We start from the raw sequence: 18,727 nt of genomic DNA on the forward strand, positions 1-18,727 counted from the left end.
AGAAGTCTCTGGAAATGTCCCTCGTTATTATTCGCTCCACCAGCACAAAACAGCAAAGCACACGTTTGGTCCTTATAAAGATGCATTCACTTGTATGTACATAATAGTTGATACGTCATTCATTTCACAACACACACGTGATGGGTGTCACATGATACTGTAAATAATAAGTACATGTGTTACAAATGAAGGTTTGTTCTTTGTTAATACTTGTCAGCAATCCCGCTGTCTTGTAAAAAACGTGTTAATGCTTTTAAAGCGTGGGACTGTAAAACTCCAGTTAATACAGCTTAAATGACTGCACTTTCAGGAGCATTTCACGCCAGACCAGTTTGAGCCACTTGCTCTTGAACGCGGCGTAAAGAAGCTCAGACGCGACGCTGTGCCAACGCTTTTTAAGCCTTCCCGGCAGCGAAGGCGCACGAAAAGACCTCTGCTTTCAGGTATGTCATTGCGCTGTTTGTATTACTCGTGCTGCATTATCTGAATAATCGCACTGCTCGGTATCTTGTAGGAGCATTACACGTTTAGTTTTTAGGTAGACAAACAAACATACCAACTTGAACATAGCTACTGAAAGAGATTGTCGGGCTGTACGCGACCGATATTTGGTTCCTGCGGTAAGCACGGGATGACTACACTGAAAGGCGCAGTGGAGTAAAAATGCATCACAGCTGATCTCGCTTTCACGCGATGCTGCAAGATTGCTAGTTTGCACTGCCAGCATACCATCCCGACCCCCCCCCCCCCCTACCCTCACTTTATTTGTGAGTGGTAACGCCGGCACAGGAACGTTTTGTCTTCACGTTTGAATTAAAGAACATTCTGCATTCGCAAGAAATCGATAGACTGTGAAAAAAATCAACATGTACGGAGAGCGAGAAAATTCAGTTTTAACGTTATTTATGTCATCAATACGTTACAAGGAATCACTTGCAAGAGCTAATCACTTTGTTCGAAATAACCTGGTGTATTTCTTACGGACTCGCATGCATTAATGAGGGAAAAGTCGCATGCTTTATGCGTTACGCATAATTTTACAATATAACTTTCTGGGGCTGCAGCAAAGGGACTCATTAAAGATGTACGCACGTATGAAGCACACCGCATGATCAGTTGCGTTAATGTTGTCATGTGTAAGTGACGACAGGGGTTAGCGACCGCATCGAAGCTTTGTGAGCCGCTGAGACCACTGCGGTGCTTGGGGCACCTGGCCCTCCGTGTTGGTTGTTTTGTGCATTGCCCGTTGGGGCCATCGAGTAATTGAGTGCTTCGGACGTCCCCTAATCGAAAACTGATTGTCTTAAGCTGAAGCCACCATTGCTGAAATGACGCATTACGGATTCGGAGTTTCGAAATGAGAGCCGCTTGGCAGCAAACAGCATTTAAGGGTTGTGCGCTCCTTGCTACTGCAAACAGTTGAAAATGCAGTCATTTCTCCTCTGTGTCTCTCTTTTTGTTGGTCCGTTTTTAGCGCTTCATTTCACCAAGTTAGAAATGCATTTTGGTGCACAAATAAAACACATGTACGCATTGTTGCATGCAATCCACGTGGTAGCAGTTGGAGGCCATGCAACAAAATCCAATGCATTTTGTTTTCCTTTTGTGCATGTTTAAATCTTGCAGCAATATTACGTGCACTGTTGCATGAACTTCAACTGCCCTGCCTTAATTTGCACAGCTGAACATGGTCTCTGGTTTGTGCAATCGATGCGCCCTTTTCGATATTTGTAGCGACAAATGTTACGTGCACACAGTAAAAAGGAATGTGTCCATTGATTGTGATTACGTGTACATGAAAGCATACGCGTAAGACTCGAAGCAATGTTGTGTCTCACGTATTCATCAGGCATCCCATCAGTGTGGCATACACGCTAGTTTTGTGTTCAGATGCCGAAGTTGAGGAACTGTGTGACAATAAACATTGAAACACTAATACAATGAGTGCAGTGAATTTGATAGGTTGGCGTATAAGGAGACTTCAAAGTTTGTTAACAAAGCGTCGACTTCTTTGGAGCGGTTTAAGTGAAAGCAGCTGCTAGAATGGTTGAATAAAACGGCATTTCAATCAATTGTACTACCCTTGTCTCGTTTGATTTTATAGTGTCTGCTCATTTATGAACGACATTTTCAGGAAATGGCATGAGCATTGACAGCAGCTCAATAGGACATGACCATTGCTACTTTCACGGATCTCATGAGAGTGATACTCAAGGTACGATTGCGGTGACATTCATGGTGTAGACGTGGAAGTAATGCTTGTAATTAACCGAGATGGGTGGCTTCTATCTTGTAGAAATGTCCCCAGAGGATACGCCCCACCTTTCAATTGAAGCAGAAGCAGAAGTGGTTGGCCAAGGTACTCTGGACATTGTGCAACAGAGTTCTGCGTGCAGTATACCAAGTAAGCAGGTGTATGTTTATTGCATCATGCACGTAACTATTTTTTTTCTTTTAGTGGAGAAAACAATTTTTGAAGTTTAGTCCCACTATTGCACAATTTTACTACGGGGCTATAGAAACCAACTCAATTTGCTGCATAAAAAAAGAGTTGTGTACTCGCACTACATGGTTTTAAGTTTTTTTATTAGCACTTTATTTTGTATGTTCGTAAATGCATCATCCTAGTGGAAGCATCTCCTCATGACCATGAAATTGGCTTGCGTAGTTCCACAACGAAAAAGAAAAAACACTGCAGTGATTGTGCGCATGCACAGCTGGGCCACTTGGAGTTCGTTGCTACACACATAATGGTTGTAAACAAAGAATACTGAAAAAGGTAGACCTGCTTAAACTGTATCGGCTGCTAGTACTTTATTGTAATTTCACTGTACAGCTAAGCTGACGCACCGTTGTCTTTTGAAGCAGACCTAAGTTATGCAACTTACTCGCATTTATGATACCATGTGATGCACTTGCAGTGCTATTTAAGGAAGCGCATTCACACTGCATGTGCTTAGGTGAAGCGTCAGGTATTTTGAAGCTTCCAATTACTTGAAACTCGTAACGCTGCAGTTTATGCGCAGGGAAATTGTTTACGTTTTGTTGCGAAAATAAAATTCATTCATTCCCGTGATTGTTTTTAGCTATCACTGTCCATATGAAGCTACAGATGTATACACGCTTCACGAATTCCATGACGGCGTGGAACTGAATGGAAGAGCTTTTTTAAAAAAATGGCTCGAAGCTTGCACTAATCTACGCAATGTCGATACACAGCTAAGCTGATCGGCGCCATGCTTATTTATTGCTGTATAAAGACACAGCATTTGCTCTAAGGGTGCTTGAATTTCGCTGCAGCGATGTTGAACTTTTGCTTGAACTTGGCTTGGTGGACCCCAGTACATAACTCTTTCGTGTTAAAAAAGCAATAATATGTATTGTTAAGCTGCGAACTCGCTCCAGGCGTCTGAAACATGCTGACTGCAGCCTGCAGAGGACTGTCTTCGTCCCGTATTTCTTTTTTTTTTCATTTTCTTAATAAGTGTAATCATGAGCTCCACAGACATGGCCGGCCTCAAGCATTCTTTTCGTGACGTAGTCCATTAGGCCATCACACGTTGAAACATGGTCGTGGAACGAAAACTCTTCATTCAGGAATTGGCGTCGATTTCAGTCATTACGAAGATAGGTATCGTTATTTCTCGAACCCTGACTCTAAATACCCTTCGTAAATTAGACACATATGTGATGTGGGGAAACCGCTCTTTCAAAAGGCAACTATAGCTGTCATATTGTTCAAACGCACCCACCGATCCCCTCGCCCACTAGTTCACACTGCGCCTGCCCTTGCAGTACTCAATGTAGTGTCTTCAGCTCGCTGGCTGAGGTGAGTTTGAGACCCCTGCTTTACACAAACGCCTTTCCTTAATATGTAGACTAAACTTGGTATTGCAACGAGATGCAATACTCTCGCCATAAATTATTTTCGTAAACAACACTCCGACGATACTCTCCAAAATTCGGAAGGATTCCCACGCGATAAAAAAAAGAGATTTCCTCCAAGAGAATCTAGCAGCAGACTGTTTTCAGTTCAACAGATCTGTACTATTTTTGAAATACATTTGAGATGGTAGCTGAAATTACTTGGACGTTTCACGTAGAATAACCCAGATGTCATTGTTTTTCATTTAAGTATACATCCTTTACTTGCAGGTACAGCCTCACATGCAGCTCTGTTGGCCAGAATAAACGCTCTGGAACGACAGCTGACTATTGCGAAGGCTAAGGCGAGGGTGAAAGAGCGGGAGCACAAGAAACTTATGCTTCACCTGTCTTCGTACATAAATGAAGACCAGTTCACCAGCTTGCATCGTTCACCAAGAGGCACAGTGTGGTCCAAGGAAACATTGACCAAAGCACTGAAGATTCGCCTATCCTGCGGCTCGAGGGGCTATGATATGGTTAAGGAGCTCGGCCAGCCATTGCCTTCACAGCGTACACTTCAACGTGACATCGAGCACTGCAAGTTTCGTCCAGGGCTGCTGGTGGACATTATGGACTCTCTCGCTGTTGAGGTAATCGTAACGAATTTGTCCATTTTGCAGCACTATGGAAGTTCCGATATTTTAAATTTTTGTTTGTATTTTCTGTACTTATGCTGGCATGCCTCATAATACAATCACGGTGTTCCCGAAAAATGGTTAGCACTTCATGGTTGCCTGAATGAAAGTTAGATAGCATAGAGTTCTCATTTTAGCTGCAACCCATCTAATAACAACCTAGGCCTTGCAGGACACTACAATACAATCTAAGCCAACAAACATCCATTTGATAGTTGCCTGATCATGACAGGATGCAAGAGAGTTTTGTGATAGGAAGCTTATAGTTTATAGTGTAAGGTAGCGCGAGATATTGGCCAGATAAAGTGTGTTGTTATATAAAATAACGAAAGTGTTCATTGCACGTTCTGGTTGTGACAAGCATACCGAATCGGTGCGCTGCGCCAAAACCACGAATCATCACTGATTGACTGAACATGCATATTCCTGACGACGCTTTTGCGCATTGCAAGCTCTCAGTGGTATCTTTCGACGGCTCATGTGTTTGTGTCATGATAAGCAGTTATTTCATTACATTGGTCGACCTCATTCAAGTGGATGCTTCGTTGGGCAGTGCTTTTATGGAGGTGACCTTAACGTTAACGGAATGATTATCTTTGACTGTGGGGCTGTTTACGTTATGGTACCTTATTGCAGCCTACTTGTGCGACGTAATGTACTTAAACACTAACACTTCTTTTATTTCCTGCCTAACCTTTCATGTTAGTTATTCGTATCTTCCAATCATGCGCAGGTCAACTGCATGACAGAGTACGAGCGCCATGCGTGCCTCATGATGGATGAGATGCAGATCACCCCAAGCCTCATATATGATCCTTCGGCTGACGCAGTACTGGGCAGACCTACGATTCCCTTGGCAGATGGCAGCCTCCCTGCAGACACCTTGGCTACCCATGGCCTCGTATTTATGCTGGGTGGTGTTACTACGAGGTGGAAGCAGGTCATTGGGTACCATTTGACTGGAAATTGTTTTCATGCACTCTCTGTCAAGCAAGAACTCTTGAAAATGATAAGAGCATGTGAAGACATTGGCCTTAAAATAGATGCTGTTGTTTCAGATATGGGTGGTGGCAATCAGGCTCTATGGAGGTTATTTCTTAATGCTGCCATTGTCAACTTGTTGACAACATTCTGACTAGATTTACATTGCTTAAAAAATTTTGTGCTGCCTAGGTTCACAGCACTATCCCACGTGTACCATGCCATTCAAGTAAGCGCAAGTATAAGGACCAAAGCACAACCTGTTTTGGTATGTGATTGCTGTATTTTTCATCGTTTTAGAACATGCTTCCGGCACGGGACAACTCTTAAGGTATCCTTCTGTAGTTTACAATGTAACATGACAGCAAGTCACATAGATGAGCGCGATAGAAATAACCTGTACCTTTCCATCTTCTGCCATGGATGCAGTCATGTACAATGCGAAAATTTTTCGTGCAATGTTTTCATGTACTCATTGCATCCTCTTCAAAACACACATATACACACAATGCCCAATTTACCTTCCTATAAGCTCGCACGACAAATGAACGAGAGGCACCTTAGGAACATCTCTTTACACAAGGTAATGTTTCATTTCATTTGCACAATGGAGGCATTACCATCACTTGTGCAAATCGTAAGTGCAAAGTGTCCATTGAATACTTGTTCAAACAGTCTAGTTACTCCTCCAAGCAATGATGATCATGCCTGTCTCTTATCTGTTATGTAACGTACGAGCAAGGTTTTGCGGTAATGTGTGGATATATAAACTGTACTGCTACGTTTATGCCACAGGGCACTTGTATAGCTAGTGGAAACGGTAGCTAACTGTTACAATGCAACTTCCCGTCACTTTGGAAATATCAGTTTTTTTCCAAACGTTACTTCACCATACTGTCCTCTAGGCATACGCACAACGTGGCAACAACTTATCTGCAGTTTACATACACCGTTGAAGTGTTCCTGCCATGCAGACATTCGTGTATAAGTTTGTGGAAATTGTTACTCCAGTGTTTTACTAGACATCTCAAATCACACAGGTCATTTTTGCAAGCATTATTGAATGCGCCTTTCACTAGTACGTCATGTGACATCACAAACTGTATTGTAACACGTCTGTGGATGTAGTGTGCATTGTTTAACTTTCATGATCCCATGCTGACATTTGTATGGAAGTCTGCGGAAATGGTTAGTGCAATGCTCTACTGTGTCATCACCTGTATATTTGAAAACACATATTATTGATCCGAAAGTTACTCAGTGAATCTTGCTGTTATACACCTCATGTATATGACAACAAGCTGCAGTGGAAATCGGTTTGCATGTTCACCTTTGTTCATGCCATTAAGGCATTCGTGTCTGTGCAAATTGTCAGTACAGTGTGTTGCTAGGCCATTCATTGTATGTTTCAAAGCACGCATGTTCATGTTGAAAAAAATGTAACGGTGAGTCTTCCTCTGGTACCTGTTGTTCAGGCAATGGTCAAGCAATGTTCTGCATTGAATGTCACATGCTGCAATTTTCTTCATAGTTTTATTGTTTACTGACAAATGAAATGTCTTGGTGTGGTTTGCGTGCCTTTGCAACAGCCCAGGACATGCTTGTTTATCAATAGGTGCCTGCTATGAAAATGTTGCCCGAGATTGTAACGAAGTAACAAGAATAAATATTTGTAGTCAACATTGTGCCTCATTGTTCCTTTAACATTCCAGTGTCCTGATTTACATAGGATGTTGTAATAGTGCCGTTGTACGTAGCTCAGTGCATCTATTGATGCATCAGCGCCCTATTTTTGTCCTTTGCAGAACGAACGCCCCTTCCAGCGTTCTTGTGTTGACGCTGCTTGCGTCCCCTCAATTGAGCGTGCACTTCCACGTTTAATAATTTCATAACCGCTCATTCTATATTTGTGTATGTGTATCAGTTATCATCCCTACCAGTTACATGTGTCGCCTAAGGTTCCTATTTAAGCAACTTTGTTTTATCTGGGCGCCTTAGCCGTACCCATTTGCAGTTTTTTTTTTTCACAATTTCCACCAGAATAGCAGCATTCGACACTTCGTCTGTCATTTCTAGCTGTCTGTTAACGTTACAGTAACATTTTTTACTTTATTGTTCTTCGGGGGTTGCTCAACTACTTGTCAAGCTTTTGGTTTGCTTTGAAATTAGCCCCACATGTTACCACAGCTACATTGTACTTTGAATATCACGGGAAACAGCTGAACACTGCACAGCTGCTTAAAGTATTAACCAAAAAAGTGGACATATACCTTTGTGGAAAAAGGTTTAGCTATGGGGCTGTCTCTAAGATTATATTCACTAAATGGTAATAAGTGCTCAAGAAATTACACTGGAATTCTAAATATTATTGTTCCACTGCGGGCAGGGCAGCAAGATCTAAGGTCCCTAGTTAAAACAAGGAACCTTGGCAAGATCCTTCCATCGCTTTCTAAGGGGTGGCATAGGGTGGGGGTGCATGCTGGAGGTGAGGTGAGGGCGAAGTGCTGGTCGGGGCTTCTGACTGAAATTACAGCCCGTACTGGCTCGGGTGCACTCTGTAAAGTATTCGGGTGTGCGGGAATGTAGCCACTCCAGCCACTCTGTCGAACGAGTTAACAATGACGGTTACAAACGGCACAATCCCGTGCACAACAGAGAAGCGTTAGTGGTGCGCCAGCATTTGGTTAACATGCGGGAAGACCAGTGCTACAGCGAGTTTGCTGAAAAAGCCGCGCTCACTATCACGCTTTTCTAATGCCCATCGTTCAGTATTCCAGCACATTTCTGCTACTTGCCGCTGATGGTGGGGCGACGACATCGTCGCAAAGTTCATCACTTCGGGACAGTGAATGCGGCGATGAGTCACAAAGGGTACAACGTGCGTGTCTGTTGTCACTCACAAACGTCTCTGTACGCGCACGCTGTAGTGCCGGGACACCCCACTCGTAGAACCCTAACTTGTCGTTAAGTTGCGTGCACCCGCATTGCGGTGCCACAGTCTCTTTCATAGTCACCCAGATAATATAACATGCACCACGATTACCTGGCATCCTGATTGCGAAAGTGGACGTATTTTTTCAGAAAAAGCTGTAATCGCAGTGCTGCTAGTCAAGCGTTCGTTCCAGACTGGCCGCGGTTTTTCCCTGTGTGCTCACAAGCGGCTATGATCACTCGTCACAACGTCACAACAAAGTGCTGCCCTGTGGTAAGTCAGGGACACAGGATCCAGCAAGAAGAACGTTAACTGTGCCACATCACATGCACGAGCAAAACACATTCGGAGAACTGGACGAACTACGACGTACGATGCGAGACGCCATGGCTAATGGTGTGAAATATATAACTTGCACAACGTTGCCAGTTGGGTAACACACATCACGCTTCTTCTTATGTTGTACCGCTTATTTTCAACTAAGTAGCCTTTTATCCTAGGTCTCATTTACTTCTCATTTGGTATAATTGTTTCTATCCGCCGCAGTAACTGAACACAAACGTTCGCTTTTTTATGCACGCTTTGACCCTTCTTGGGGGCGCTTCAGGCAAATAAGCGAGGAGAAAAAGAGAGGGTGTCGCTACCTTTGTTTCATCTAGGGACCTTACATGGAAATGATGGGTAGTACACACATTTGTCTAATATTCATACTTCTGGCCTGCTTTTGGCTACGTGTGTGTTCGTGTGGCTTGGAGCTGTTTTCTCACGAAACAAAAATCAGCAAATTTTCAGCGGTTGCGCCTCACCTTCTTATTCTTTTAGACTTACCTTTCCAAATTGGGTCACAAAGTTCAAAAGGGTTGATTTTTTCTGTCAAAGCAAAACCGAAAATCAGCAGTAAACGAAGCCGCAAGTACGATTCGCCGCCCGAAAGTACAAAGACTTGGCAAATGTGTGTACTACCCATCATTTCCATGGTCGCTGAACGATCGCACTACCAGAGTCCCCCTCTAGGTAATTTTAGGAAACTCTATGACGCTGCTCACCGGAGGGAGCTCGACCCTAAGCTGCTTCGCATTTAATACCAGTTGGTAGAATGCGCCTGTCCTGGTCTATTCTTTTCCGTGGTGGCGGTAACAGCTTTATTAATGACTCCGGTAAATTGGTGGCCTAGGCCTAGGCTACCCCTGAAGAGGACTCGTCTCCTCGCCGCCTCACGCACTTGCTGGATGGCCAACAGATTACCCGGGAGATGGGAGCTGTGCAGCACGGCCATCCAATGCGCGCAGCTTCATCTGGTGTGTCATGCTTTTTGTTGCACTCTCACGATAGTTTCTATCACACGTCAACGCTGTCGTTACAGCAGCTCACAAACAGCCACGTCATTTGCCTTGGATGGCGGCTGGGTCGATTGCGATGGTCAAATGTATGTGCTGAGATGGGAACGTTGTCGGTGCGTCCAGACATGTCGGAGATGTACGTACATTGAACTAATCGGCGCCATTTGTCGATGCAGAGCAGAAATGTCTACGTGGCAGCTTCCCGCGCAGGCTACACGGTGGCGCTACAGGAGCACTGCTTTAGCTACTCTGAGATCGCTTACGCTGCCTCTCGCGCTTTCACTGTGAGCGGCCTCGGTGACTCCGAGCCGAATAAGTCCGCTGCGGTGGTTGCGGCTGTGCGCTTTCGATCGACTGAGACGAAATGGCAGAGACGCGATGTCAGCGCACGCTAAGGAACACTAGATGGCCAAAATTTTCGAACCTTTCACTATGCGGCTGACCGCATAATGATAAGATTGCGTAGTTCTCGCAAGTAAAACTTCATATATTGAGAGAAAAAACTAACGCCAATCTAAGCGCACCTTTTACACCTTTCTGCGCTTGCTACGAGCAAAGCAGAATTTCGCTTGGGATATAAACGATAAGAAAAAGAAATAAGTCAACCATTTGGCTGCTGCGAAAGTGGCGACAAAGAGTCTGCCAACGAGGCACGTAATAGCCGCCTCGATGACGACGGTGGCCGCAGGGCGTGCCTCCGGACAGCGCATGCCTGCGAAACGCTTATCGTCGCGGTCCTTCCGTCCATCAAGGTCGCCCATCGAGGGTCATTAGACGCGAGCGACAATTAAAAGCGCGTGTGCACTTGGTGCTGGTTTCCCGATATAGAACTTGTCTGAAGACCTGAGGTAACAGTGCGGAAAAGTATGGAAGTAAAAATAGAAAGGGTGGGGCAGACGATAACAGGCACTGCCACTAAAATGGAGGGTAAAAGCAATGGTCTAATAATCAAAACCCCTCTCGCCACGCGACGTGGCAGAGCCTAATAAAGCATAAAGGCCTCCTCTTTTATACAACTCTGTCCCACTCACTCCACTAAATTCAATTTGCATTTGATTTCCTCTTCTCTGATACATCTGAGACGGTGAGCTGTCATCTGCGAATCATTTAGCGGGTTCCTGAAATTCACCTTAAAAACTGCTACAGGCATAGTAAAATATCAAACATGCGATATAGCGAATTGCGTTCGCCCGCGGCACGGAACACGCAGCATTACAAACTTTTTATACTGAAGGCTTTATAGCGGCAGTGTGTTGCCCCTTGGGATCATATTCGGAGAGAATCGCTTTCAGCGACATGGTCGCTTTGCGCTACGCATTGCATGTCCAGAAACTGACCTTTCCCAGCTGCCTTCAATCAGCGCGCATTGATATTATGGCGACATCTCCGACTCAGTATAGTTTAGCCCATATTCATTGCATCGCTGTCAGGTAAAGTCATGTCCATCCTCGCATCACATATTACAGAAGTCGTTAAAGGGGCACTGACACAAAATTTTGCGGCCCAGATAGCCTGTAGGGTTGATCTCCAAGAACATTCGTATATCATCTGCAAAGTATCAACAACGAATATAGCTGGGAAAGTATTTAAATTTTTTTTAAATTTTGCATGAGCCCTCAATTCTATTGCGCCATTGACACCATCGAAGGAGACCCTGAGGTGACCCCCTACTTCCCTCACGTCACCACGCTGCAGTCAACAAAGCAACTTATGATGACGCCATTGCCGCCATTTTTTTTTTTGCCGCGTTTGTTGCCGCAGTCAATACTTTTTGGCGACTGGTTGCGAGTGCGTGGCCATGGCGCACGCTTAGAAAGATTTTTGTTTGGCGACACTGCAGTACCATTTCCTATTCAAAAGTAATTCATGATGCGGACCGTGTGGAAGTGTGTCATAGTTCTGTGTGGTGACGTGGCGATATCTGCGCACGCTATGTGGCCACAGCTGCACCCACTTTTTTCAGCTCTCTCAAACCGAAACTGAAACAGATCGATAATGAGGCGCCTGTAGTAAATTATCTATCGCGTGCTGCAGCAAACAACGTGTTGTGTCATGACTAATAGACCCCCAGCCACACATTGCAGCAGAAAAACGCGAGGCCAAAGTTTTTGTGTTAGTACCCCTTTACCTTAAAAAAAAAAAAAGCCTTCATGCGTAGCGAGTGGTGTAGTCCTGCTGTAAATGTAGCTCTACTGCTATTAATGCTGAGGAAGTGCGACACCTGTAGCGATCCGGCCGTTCCCATTGCTCCGTTCATCAAACTGTTCCGGACGTAAAGATTTTACGTGAGCATGTCTTCGGCGCAAGTAGGATCTTATTTGGGGAGATGCACGGACTCGGTGCACGTCATGCCAGCTACTTTTTGCGGCACTTTGTCGGCCGTTTGTTGACATACGTGTCGTGTTCCTTCAGGTTGTGGGAGAAGCATGTATTCCCTCTCTTGCACTCAGTAGCATGTTTATTAAGTGTTTCTAGCAATTTTTAGTTATATCTTACAACTGGTTCTTAGTTATTTCTGTTGATACATTCATTTAGACATTGTCCAACTTTTTCTTTTTACCATTTTAAAGCGTTGATACATAGCCTTGTCTTAGGCCTGCATTGACGACTTGATTGTGAGCATGATCCCACAACGTTACAATTGAAGCGGAATCCAAAGCGGAAAGAGCTTTAAAAACGCTAGGCATGCGCCGAAGGTGCTGTACAGTCACAACGAAAACTAGAAGAGCAGCCTTTCAGAGCCTTTTCAAAGCACTCATTGGGTATAACTACTGCAAACACACTTGGGTGATACCCACTAGGGCATTATTAATAAACTTTTGGGTTGTATGCTGGCATTTGCTGTGCTATTTTTCGTCATTCTTTTGAGAAGTGTGGTATCCGCTAAACACTTGCAAGGAATTCCATGCCAGTTGTTCATGCAGTGATTGACGACAATGAGGAATTATGGCTGAAGTGAATATATGTGGCACAGTTAATAGGAAGAAAAGGCTTTTGTGATGGGTTGGAGCATTGGACGGCCAACTCTTTACGCAATGCGCATTGTGCGACGACTGGTTGTTCTTTCGCTGTTTTAAAATGCTTTATGAGTCGTATTAACGCGATTGCTTTCACGACATCAAGCCTGTCTAAGACAAGTTTGCCAAGTCACAAGCACCGGCGTAGCTCAGTGCTAGAATACTGGACTGGCAGCCAGCAGACCCGAGTTTCAAGCCCCACTGTGTCTTCGGTGCTAGGTGTTTTAGGGGCGAAGCTCCTTAGGGCGTGGGTCAGTCGTTCCTCCGTATGTATGGAGTAGTACTTGACCACTGGTGGCACAAACCTGCTCTAGAGCGGGCTCTAAAGTGAGTATGTGCCACAGGGGATGCGAGATGGGAGATGGCGGTACTGGAGTGTTCACAACACTAAAAAAAAAAAAAGAGTGAGAATGGAGAAACGGCCCTCGTTTCTCTTTTGGCGCAGCGACTTTCTCCCTTTTGTGCGCTTTACTCGTCACGCCCTCTTGCGGCAAGGACCAAAAGAGCAAAATTTCTGTTGCGGTGTTCAAGTTTCTGCCCAACCACGGAGGTCTTGCCCGCGCGCATTCCCACGCCGAGCCTAGCCGGCCGCGGCCAGTCGCGAGCAATTACTTTTACCCAAGATTGACTCAAGCAATGCAGGAGTGACTTTTATTTAATTTTTATTGGTGTAGAGTAGCAGCCTTCTTTTTTTATCGCCAGGTACTCGCACGATGCTCCTCACACACTTCCGTGTGTGTCTCATGTTGTTTTATACTACCCATTTGTGCCGAATACAGGAGCTCTGTTTCCTTAAACATTATTGATTTACTTATTACCTTCTACTGTAAACAAATAATGGGCTTTTTCGGTGTCGACATACTTGTAAGCATACGGATTTTTAGTTCCGCACGGCACCAATAGCACTCATCAATTCAAGGAGGCGCATAAAAAACATCGCAGTTACTTCTTACACGCTAGGAAATGTGCTACCACTGCACAGTCCATGCGTGAAAGCACGATCATATACCATTGCTAGAATTATACGTGCCGCTACCGCCATATGATACCAGGCCTGTCGCCATGGGGGTCTGCGGATAAATTTCGACCCACTGAAGTTTTTTGCCGTGAATCCAAACATAGGCACGTGGGTGCTCTTTAAGCCCAAACTCCATAAGCGCGAAAATGCACGCGACAGCGACGAGCGATGCGACGTAGATCGGCGTCGCGCGATCAGTCGCTAGCGCAGGCAAACCTCATTCACGCGACGGCTTCGGCGAGCGAATTCCACTGTTGCTGGCATGAGGCCGTCAACTCGCACCAAGAAAACCGCGTAGCGAGCGGTTTCCAATTTAAAAATAAGATATATTGTTGTGTAATGGAACGGAAAGTGTTTATTATTGCCTTGCAGCACTTTTTATATGCAGATGCGTAATAAACATTGCGTTATTTCTTGTTGCGCATACGTGACTCGGGCAGGGTCACGTGCACCTATGTAGTCTTTGTCTCTTCCGGTATTTCGCTATTGGCTGCTTGAGCCCAGCACTTCCGGGCGATGAGCGACGGTTTCCAAATCTGGAGAACCGAGCGATCGCGCGAAAACGAGCACGCGGCACGTCGCGCGAACGCCCTGTTTCGTCGCTCATAGCGTCGCTCGTCGCTGTCGCGTGCATTTTCGCGCGTATGGAGTTTGAACTTTACATTACCCCCCCCCCCCCCCGCCCCCCCCCCATCCGAGTATGGCCGCCGTAGCCGACAGTCGAACCTGCGCCCTCCATCATAGTTACACGGCACTAAATGAAGCTATGCTACCACAGCATGTGAAAACACAAAGGGAAACAGGCTGCAAAGTTTCACCAAGCGTTTATTTGTCAGGCTGCGTTACAATCATAAACGTTTTAAAAATCATCATAACTACACTTTTCTAAAAACTGAACCAACGGCTTCTGTCAGTTAAACCAAATACTCAGTCGCATGCGTTTTGAATCGCCGATGCCAGCACTGAGTGTTAGGATGGAATTATGTACGCATGCAGTATGCCTTTCTCATCCACATGATTCTGCTTTGTCGTGAGAAACTCAACACGAATTGCATTTCTGGAAACAGCTGTGCACAGCAGGTAAATACTAACACTCGCACTCCCCTTTGTGAAAAGATATTGCAAATCCAGAGTAATAGTAACCACGACAGCCACACGCTAACAACACCATTGTGCATGATGAAACAAGCGCAAAAAATACACGAACTCAGAAAGGACACAGACAAGCGCTGACTAGCAACACGCCCAACTGGCAGCGATCCTAAACACAATTGTGGTGCGCACAATGACCGCAAGTTGACACGCGAGGCAAATCGCGAGACGCATATGAAGCAGAGAAGCATGTAGGTGCAGCATGCTGTAATGATATTGTAAATTCGGGCACTGTAGCGCTAGTTCCTCCACTCAAGTAATCGAGTTGCGCTCTTTCCTGTCTCCCTTCTCGTTTTCCTTTAAGTTTGCGCAGCAAGTCTATTTTTGAAGTGACGTCCTAATTTACTGATGCGTCAGTTGTTGTCCGTGCGTGAAGCAAAAGTAGATGGAGCCTCTTCTACGCGAAATAATGCTGGCTTGTGGTTCACCAAGACTAGCTGGTCACTACACTTTTATCCCGCGTCCGTTACGCGATGACGCCTACATAGCCTGCTTCGGGAGGGAGCTCCCGGCAAGCACCGCTTGTTCTATAGGCTACTCAGGCAAGAATGCCGTCTCTTTAACCCTTGCTTTTTAGAGAAGTGTCGCTATACGTAAAGTTCTTTCGATTTGAAGACAGTGCACGGCAGCTGTGTCCGTGCGCAACCATTTCTGCGGTTCTTCAAAGCGTTGCCCAGGCGGGCAGAGAATGTTGACCGCAGCGGATGACGGGACGGCGTTTCCGTGCGCCTATATATATGCACCTTCTGCGAGCGCCTGTTATGCCGGCGTCGTCTGCTGGCTCCCCCCAAAGTGTGCCAAGGCCGGCCGACGGCGCTGCTGTCTGGCGACTTCCGTCGGCCGCTTGCGTCAGCGCGCACAAATGACCGCCACGCGAGAGGCCCTCCTCTCCACTGGCCGCGAAGATCGCCTGCGTTCGGCACACTCCACGCTCACCCGATTACGACGCCGCAAGACACGTCTGTCCGTAAGCTGGCGATGCTCCGCTTGGTTACGAATGTGATCCGATCAGTCATTTCAATATTTATTCTTTTATTTCTCAATTATGTTTATCAATTAACCATTTGACAGCCTATGGTAGAAACTGCGTGAAGTTTTATTCGAGCTGGCGCATGCGAAAAAGTCACCAATTATAAAAAAAAATTGGTCCTGTATCTGCATGTTTCACTTCAAATGTCATCGAAAGACGGATAGTCTTGAGTATAGAGAAAGTGGAGACAACGTTTATTTGATGTTCTGCGCGAGAAAATCGATGAGTGGATTCTGAAGGCGCTGCGTTAGAGTAACTGTACATGCTACCTTTCAATAGCAGAGCGCATTTGTTTTCCAACGCTCCTAGCAACCATTCACTGCGGAAAAGCTGGTGCACAGGCTTCGCCGGCGAAAGCGATCACCGTCCACCTGAAACCTATCAAGTGACCGTCGTTCGCTCTGTAGCCCGTTAGCCAGGACCTGGTGTTATTATTTGCTTTAGATATATTTCCTTAAAAGGGTGATGCCACTGAATTTGTGGCTTCCGCGCTTTATGTGGCAAGCGTTTTTTAGAGCTCCGGGAAGCATGATACACGCACCAAGAATCATGTACTAATTCTCGCTAAAGGATTTAGTATCGCCTCATTTACGTGAACAACTTCCGTTTCGGTTCCTGTGCGCCGAGTGGGGCTATGACGTAGTAGTGTAGGTAGCTTTGGCCACACAAGGCTGGTACGCAAGTGCTGAATATCATCTGCTCTTGGGCACACGTGACACACAAGCACCAGCAAAACAAACGCGCCGACAAGTGCCATGGTTTTCTGCATCATCAGCGAGTGATTTTGCGACCGATACTGGGCGAATAGATGCAGTGCTGAGGTCCGGGGGTCCTTTACGTGTCTACAGATCTCATGTGACCTCACTTCGAAGTTTGTCGCCCTACATATAGAGCTATGTCAGTGTCAGCGTGCTTGCGATGGGACTCCATTGGGAGAATGAGCATTTACGTACACTTTAGAAATTAATTGAAATACATTTGAAGCATTTGCTGTGTCCCACCTTTCGTCGAGACTGTGCTTGCATGTAAAGAAATCCACAGCAGGCTTGTTACAGACTCGCAATTTGATGGCATTACCCCTTTGAGCTTCGACAGCAAAGTATTTCCGTAGAATGTGCACCATTTTTGAAAACTATACTTAAATAGTCAATACTGTAGGTTTAGTAAAGAGCTTTGTAGATCTCGGAGGACTTATATTTTATGTTTGTGAGTTGTTGCTTATCTTGTATAGCTGGCGCCACTTTACCATGCGGCAGTGGCAGGTCGTGTTATTCGGCACTGTGCTACCGCTTTGCGTTACCGGATAGACTAGAAATGCTTTTGAACTCGTTTGGTACAGTTCTGAAAGCCGGTGTTTCTTCCTCCTTCGGTGGTCGTTGACACGCCAGGCATGTCGACTGACAATCGGCGACACGCTTCATCGATTGGCGACAGGCTTAAGCAAGTCGCCTGCAAAAAAAAAAAAAAAAAAAAGAGCGCGGCTTCACCGCATAACTGTCGTTGCTAACCATGCAAGATGGCAGACCTATGCGCTACTCTGTTCCCTTATAGTAACTGGAAAACACTTCAGAGTACTGCACCTGTTTTTCGCGCGCAGCCGCCAATGCAATTGGCTTACTCGCATCACGTGGCCTCGCGACGCCATATCCCTTCTGAGCGCTTTTCGGTGGGGGCGCGTGGTGAACGCGCCGTGTGGCTGGGCTTTTAGCATGCGCACATTACTTAAGAGTATTTTGTCGCTTTTTAACGCGCCATGCAGATCTGAGGAAGTATACCTTGGCATCAACGGAACGTGGCCTGGAAATATCGTTTATTTTCGCATTATGTGCAGGAAAAAGGCTGAAGAAAAGCGTTTTACGTGGCCGTATGTAGATTTGATCGCAAAAAATTGCCCCCCCCCCCCCCCCCAAGAACACTCGTCTCTGCAGTAACCTACTCGAAGTTTGCAGGAAACACTCGCATGCTACAATATTTTACCTTATTTATCCGTTGGGTCTGGTCTGGTGAGTGATTAAAAACAAAGCACAACGTACTCTTCAATTTTCTCGGCTCTTTACGTCCGTATCTTTTGAACAGACTGCGCATGCATTTCGAGTAAGCGGGTCAGGCATGACAAACTAAAATATAAAATATCAAAATACTTGTTTATTGATTAACCTTCACGGCGACAGTAGCATGATCATTTCCCGTATCGCGAAACAATACCGTGGCTGATATATAGGCGTTGCGCATGAAATTCGGTGATATGAAATATATATTTCAGGTATCAGATATATCAGATATTAAGCGTGTTCTTTTGATGATATTATGATGCTAACACGTTAGCATACACTCCCAATGCTGTTCAGTTGGTGCAAATGGTCACGATAAAAACAAGTATGTCTTTTTACAGTGAATTTCACTCGTTCTGACGCCAGTTGTAAGAGATGAATGTGTGGCACACAAATAATACGTGAGTTTTGTGGCTCGAGCTTCTTTGCTTATCCTCATAATCTTGTAAAGGGTTCTAACGTACACCAACTGCTGAGACAAACGATAAACACTGTTGATTATAATTTTTTTCCTGGGCTTGTTGTTCCTGACACTTTCAGTGCGTAATGTATACGTTTTCTTAGACATTCTAAAAATCTAAGATTTTTAAACATCTGAGACATTCTGTGCCGAGAAAACTGCAACAAGCACGCATGACAAAAAA

General features: G+C 45.3%; 2 protein-coding genes across 2 annotated transcripts in view; one reads left to right on the forward strand and one right to left on the reverse strand.

The window, feature by feature from the left end:
* Nucleotides 1-18,727, reverse strand: part of LOC119160112 (uncharacterized) — a 151,356-nt gene that overhangs the window by 72,424 nt on the left and 60,205 nt on the right. The gene's annotated exons all lie outside the window — the stretch shown is intronic.
* LOC142802620 (uncharacterized) lies at nucleotides 1,981-5,873 on the forward strand. The gene is made up of 5 exons (XM_075887604.1): nucleotides 1,981-2,215; nucleotides 2,297-2,404; nucleotides 4,156-4,517; nucleotides 5,296-5,391; nucleotides 5,844-5,873. Exons 1-5 carry the CDS (start codon nucleotides 2,143-2,145, stop codon nucleotides 5,871-5,873), a joined length of 669 nt encoding a protein of 222 aa, XP_075743719.1. The 5' UTR covers nucleotides 1,981-2,142.

Source organism: Rhipicephalus microplus, chromosome 3 (assembly GCF_043290135.1).
Source record: "Rhipicephalus microplus isolate Deutch F79 chromosome 3, USDA_Rmic, whole genome shotgun sequence".
NCBI lineage: Eukaryota > Metazoa > Arthropoda > Arachnida > Ixodida > Ixodidae > Rhipicephalus > Rhipicephalus microplus.

Coding starts and splice junctions, on each gene's coding strand:
- LOC142802620 (XM_075887604.1), top strand. CDS start 2,143: ATGAGCATTGACAGCAGCTCAATAGGACATGACCATTGCTACTTTCAC. Junction 4,518..5,295: donor TGGACTCTCTCGCTGTTGAG/GTAATCGTAACG, acceptor AATCATGCGCAG/GTCAACTGCATGACAGAGTA. Junction 5,392..5,843: donor ATGATCCTTCGGCTGACGCA/GTACTGGGCAGA, acceptor TCATCGTTTTAG/AACATGCTTCCGGCACGGGA.